The following is a 5,867-nucleotide window of genomic DNA, read 5'->3' on the forward strand; positions in this document are numbered from 1 at the left end:
TTTTAGTACCTCAGTTTAAACTTCATTTAGTTGTCAAATTTTCTTTTAAATTTTCAAAATGTTAAGATTTTCATCTAATATTTATATTTTAATTCAGTTCTAGTTTTAGCAATAAAAAAACCTTTTTTGGTTAATTTCCCCTTTTTATCGTCATCTAATATTTATATGAATTCATTTTAGTTCAAGTTTAACATTTTGTGCTTTTGTTATTTTTATAAGATAAAAAATCATCTAATAATTTATTCCATTTTAAATATTTAGTTTTCATTTATTTTTATTTTAGCGTTAGTAAGTACTTAACATAAACATTTTGTTTCAGTTAGGGTTAGTTGCCCTGGTTGCAACTTTTCTTTATTCTTATTTTATTTTATTTCTTTTCTTTTCTTTTCTTTTTTAATTTATTTCATTTTAATTTAATTACATTTTTTTAAATTTTTTTAATTATTTTTTTTATTTTATTTTATTTGTTTTATTTTATTTTATTTTTATTTTTTTATTTACAGTTAGATGCTAAGGCAACATTTTTAATTTTCATTTAATTTTTTTTGTCTAATATTTAATTTTTTTTAGTTTATTTTTTAATTTATTTTATTTTAATTTAATTTTTATTTTATTTAGTTTTATTTTTTATTTTATTTTTTATTTATTTTATTTGATTTGATTTATTTGATTTTTATTTTTTGTATTTACAGTTAGATGCTAAGGCAACATTTCTAATTTTCATTAAATTTTTTGTCTAATATTTTATTTTATTTTATACATTTTATTTCAGCTTTACTTTTATTTGTCAAGGGTGAAGTAAATCAATGAAAAGTGACAGTAATAATTTATAATGTTACAAACCACTGTTTTTTTTAAAACTGTGAATCTAAAAAATAAAACATGATGATGGTTTCCACAAAAACATTGTGCAGCACAACTTGCTAATAATCAGAAATGTTTGTTAAGCAGCAAATCAGCATATTAGAATGATTTGTGAAGGATCATGTGACACTGAAGACTGGAGTAATGATGCTGAAAATTCAGCTGCGCATCACAGAAATAAATTACACTTTAACAGACAATCACATGGAAAACAGCTGTTTTACATTCTAATAATATTTCACAATTTTTACAGTATTTTTGATTAAATAAATGCAGCCTTGGTGAGCAGAAGAGACTTTTTCAAACTCTTTTTCTGGGTTATTTACGCCACATGAGGGAATGAATGTAAACACACCAACGCAGTGGTCAGAATACTGGTGTAAAATTACTGATGCACTGATTGTTTTGATGATTTCTCTGATAATAACGCTCAGTTGTGTGTCTGTGTGGTGTAGTTTTGCGCAGGGTCCTTTGAAAGACGCTCCTAACCTGATCTGTACGCCGCACACGGCCTGGTACAGCGAGCAGGCGTCTCTAGAGATGAGAGAAGCGGCCGCCACAGAGATTCGCAGAGCCCTCACAGGTACACACACGTATTAATGAATCAGCCCTCCGTCATGAAGGAGCTGATCTGATCATTAAAAATGTCTCTGTGTGCGTCTCAGGCCGGATTCCTGACAGTCTGAGGAACTGCGTGAATAAGGAGTTCTTCGTGTCGTCGGGTTCCTGGGGCCTGATGGAGCAGCAGGTGCATCCTGAGCTCAACGGCGCCGCCTACAGGTACAACCGCAACCGTATTTACCGTTCATCAAGCTCATCGTTCATTATTTGTCTGATTTTTATTCATCGTTTTACCACAACACCTAGCACTTAAACCCCCGTTAACTCCACCCCCACACAGTCACATGACATGAGTTTAACTCTGAGCCCCGCCCCCATATGCTTCTCTCACGCAGCCACGTCAACCAATCACTGCAGGCCATCACGACCGGCTCCGCCCCCCAAGACAAAATCAATGGCTAAAGTGAGAGCAGGTAAAAGGATGTCAGACGCCCATCTCCGTCTCTGCAGCTTTGACCTTTGACCCCTGATGGCCAAACTCTCCCTCAGGGTTTGGTTTAATAGATTAGTTTAGTGTTTCTGCTCTCAATAAACTCTGATCTACTTCTTTACTGACACTAGGACCAGAAACATACACAGATTACTATAATCAAGCATCCTTTTTTTTATTATTAAAAGTAATTTTAGTTCATTTAAATAAAGCTGAAATAATAATATTACACGGAAAAAAAAACTTAAATGACAAAGACAATAAATAAAAATAAATTTATTAGCAAGTAAATAAAACTAATAAATACACTTGAATATTGACACTGATAAATGTTCATAGACATTTAAATTAGCAATACACAGTGATAAGTTGAAAAAGAAGAAAACTATCATTTTATTTAACCATTTAGAGACCAATGTTATTTGAGAAATTATTTCTGCGCTATTGTAGTATATTTTAATATTTTAATTATTTCAATTATTTCAAGTTTTCATTTAAATTTGTTAGTCATTTTCTTGTTTTTGTCATTTTTATTAGATTTTTTAAAATTCTATTTTAAGTACTTAGTTTTAAATTATTTTAATTTCAGTTTTAGTAATATTAGTTCTTCAGCTTATTCAGCATTTCCTATTTTCTTTTACGTTTTTAGGTTTAAGTTTTATGTCCGATTTTTCTTTCTTCCTTCCTTCCTTTCTTTCCTTCCAGTTAGTTGCCAAAGCCTCATTTCCAGTTCCAAGTCCAGTCCAAGTTATTTTATTTTATTTTATTTTAATTTTTAGTTAAAGTTAGTTTAGAATTTCTCATTTTCATTTATGTTTTTTAAGTTTTTCATCTAATATTATACTTTATTTAGTTGCTTAGTCAACATTTCTAATTTTTGTATTCAAGTTTTGAAGTTTAACTTTTTCATATTTATTTTTTTTTCTAGTTAGTTGCCAAGGTCGCATTTCCAGTTCCAATTCCAGTCCAAGTTTTTGTTTTTCGTCTAATATTTAATTGAACTGAATTGAATTGAATTGAATTGAATTGAATTTTTAGTTAGTTGCCAAGCCGTTTCTAATTGTTGTCTAATTGTCATAATACAATATGTATTATGTTTGTTTATTTATTTGTTTATTTTCATTTCCAGTCCAAGTTTTTGTTTTTCATGTAATATTTTATTTAATTTTATTTTCAGTTAGTTGCAAGACATTTCTAATTTTCATTCAAGTTTTTAAGTTTTTCATATTTTATTTTATTTTATTATTTTATTTTAATTATGTATTAATGTATTTCTCATTTTCGTTTGTTTTTGTTTTTCATCTAATATTAGATTTATTTGAGTTGCCAAGTCAACATTTCTAATTTTTATTCAAGTTTTTAAGTTTAACTTTTTCATATTTCTTTTTTTTCTAGTTAGTTTCCAAGGCCACATTTTTTGTTTTTCATCTAATATTTAATTTAATTTAATTTAATTTAATTTAATTTAATTTTATTTAATTTTATTTTATTTTATTTAATTTTTGTTATTTCTAATTTTCATTCAAGTTTTTAAGTTCAAGTTTTTCATATTTTAGTTATTTATTTATTTATTTATTTATTTTCGTTAGTTGCCAAAGCCATTTCTCATTTTCATTTGTGCTTTTTAAGTTTTTCATCTAATATTATATTTTATTATATTTTCAGTCAACATTTCTAATTTTTTATTCAAGGTCTTAAGTTCAACTTTTTCAAAAAAAAAAAAAAAAAAATTCTAGTTAGTTGCCAAGGCCACATTTCCAGTTCCAATTCTAGTCCAAGTTTTTATGTTTTTTTATCTCATATTTTATTTTATTTTAATTTAAGTTAGTTGCCAAGACATTCAAGTTTTTAAGTTTAATTTTTTTTCTTATTTTATTTAATTTTAATTAAGTATTTACGTTGTTTATTTATTTATTTATTTTAGTTAGTTGCCAAGGCCATTTCTCATTTTTATTTCAAACATTAATGGTTTTTCATCTAATACTCTATTTGGTTTAGTTGCCAAGTCAACATTTCTCATTTTCATTATATTTTTTTAATCTAATACTTATATTTTATTTCAGCTTTATTTCAGTTAATGAAAACAAGTTTTTAATAGTTTTTAAGGTCATGACCTTTGGCGTCTCCCGCAGGTTCCCGTCAGGTCTGGCCGGAGTGGCAGCGGGGGGCGTCCCGGCGGGTTTGGAGGGTCTGGTTCCGGGCGGCGTGCCGGTGACCCACTCACTGCCCGCGGGAAACCACCCGTCCCAGACGCCGTCCCCGAACCAGCCCTCGAAACACGGAGAGAGCAGAGAGCAGCTGAGCGAGCAATAGCATCATCATCGTCATGGTCATCACACACCGAACTTCTGCCTCTTTACCTTCCTTTTATTATTTTCCTTTGTACGGTTTTGGAGGACGTGAGTGTTTTTGACATCTCATCCACAGGAACTCAGCACACAGACTGGAGTTTATTAGTTTGACGTGTTTCTTTCCTCAATCTCTTACGTGTGAATAATTGAATAAATCAATCAGGCAATAGGGCGAAAGCGACGCCTCGAAGCCACGCCCGCTCACCCATCCGTCACCACGATTGACAGCTCAGCGCTCTGCTCTGATTGGCCAGGGCTCTCAGACTTCAGCCAAGGAGTGAAACACCAAACGAAATCTTTCTCTCGTGTGTTTTGTTTGTGAATGGGTTCATCAAACTGTGATCTCTACCGACGAACGCTTCTGTTTCTTTCTCGTACCAGCAGATGATGTTTCGTGTTTTATATTCGATGAGTTTGAGCTTCATTTCATGATATGACTCAGGAAAATCTCACCTTCGATGTTTTTCTTTTTCTCCACCAAACGCGTTTGGCTCACGTTAGTATTTTTATACGGGACACGTGCTCTCCAGCAGAATGAAAGTGCGGTAGGTTTGTGTCGTTTAGATGAATGTCCTGTAACGTTCCTCATAGTCGCGTGTGATCCTCTTCGTTTGGTTTGTTTGTCAGAAGGCGGATCTGATTCAGAAGCGGGAGGTTGTTTGTTTTCTTGTGATTATTTGTATTTGGTGAACATTTAGCATCAGTGCAGATCAAATAAAACATGCAGGTTCAGAACTTGATTTCTGTCTGTTTGATGATCGCTGGAGTTTGTGATTGTGATTCTGAGTCTGACGCTTCTCGTTCATTCTGCATTTGATACAGTATTGTCAGGTTGTGGTATTGTTTTATTGGTAATCTTTTTCAGCTTTATCTTCAGCAAACTTCATAAACTGCAAATCATAATCAAAATCAAAGCAAGCAAGGGAGAAAAGTACAAAATGTGGTTGCTGTTGATTGAAATTTAATATCTCATATTATTTAGGGTTTTTCTTTTTTGTGTGTGGTACAATGGTGCAATAATTTATTAATAAATTAGAGAAATTATAATTAAACATATATTGTTTTTTTCTTATACTATAGGTAGATAGATACAGTATATGTAAATATATTATACAATTCTGTAATTATAAATAATATAAATAATATATATAAATAAATTACATTTTTAAGTTCAACTTTTTCATATTTTATGTTTTTCATGGTTAGTTAGTTGCCAGGGCCACATTTTCAGTTCAAATTCCAATCCAAGTTTTCTTTTTTTTTTTCTTTTTATTTAATTTTATTTACAGTTAGTCACCAAGATAACATTTCTATTTTTGAAATAAATTTTTAAATTTAACTTTTTTCCATTTTTTCTTGTTAGTTGCCAAAACCACATTTCCAGTTGCAATTCAGATCAGTTTTTTAAGTTTATTTATTTTATTTTATTTTCAGTTGGTCACCAAGACAACATTTCTAATTTCATTCAAATAAAATTTTTCATTTTATTTTTTTTTTCTAGTTAGTTGCCAAAACCACATTTCCATTTCCAATTCAAATCCAAGTTTTTATTTTTTTTATTTTATTTACAGTTAGTCACCAAGACAACATTTCTCATTTTC

At 30.2% G+C, this 5,867-nt stretch overlaps 1 protein-coding gene across 4 annotated transcripts in view; it reads left to right on the forward strand.

Annotated features, from left to right (window-relative positions):
* The window catches only part of ctbp2l (C-terminal binding protein 2, like), a 50,345-nt gene extending 45,339 nt beyond the window's left edge, over positions 1-5,006 (forward strand). For 3 of the 4 annotated variants that reach the window (XM_051124619.1, XM_051124617.1, XM_051124620.1), the window contains 3 exons: positions 1,320-1,447; positions 1,530-1,644; positions 4,048-5,006. In XM_051124619.1, coding sequence (XP_050980576.1) covers positions 1,320-1,447; positions 1,530-1,644; positions 4,048-4,228 — 424 coding nt within the window. In that variant the 3' untranslated portion in view covers positions 4,229-5,006. Of the gene's footprint in view, positions 1-1,319; positions 1,448-1,529; positions 1,645-1,820; positions 1,899-4,047 lie in introns of all 4 variants that reach the window. The other variant, XM_051124618.1, reaches the window with a different exon arrangement.
* The last annotated feature ends 861 nt before the right edge of the window (positions 5,007-5,867 follow it).

Source organism: Labeo rohita, chromosome 12 (assembly GCF_022985175.1).
Source record: "Labeo rohita strain BAU-BD-2019 chromosome 12, IGBB_LRoh.1.0, whole genome shotgun sequence".
In the NCBI taxonomy this organism is placed as follows: Eukaryota; Metazoa; Chordata; class Actinopteri; order Cypriniformes; family Cyprinidae; genus Labeo; species Labeo rohita.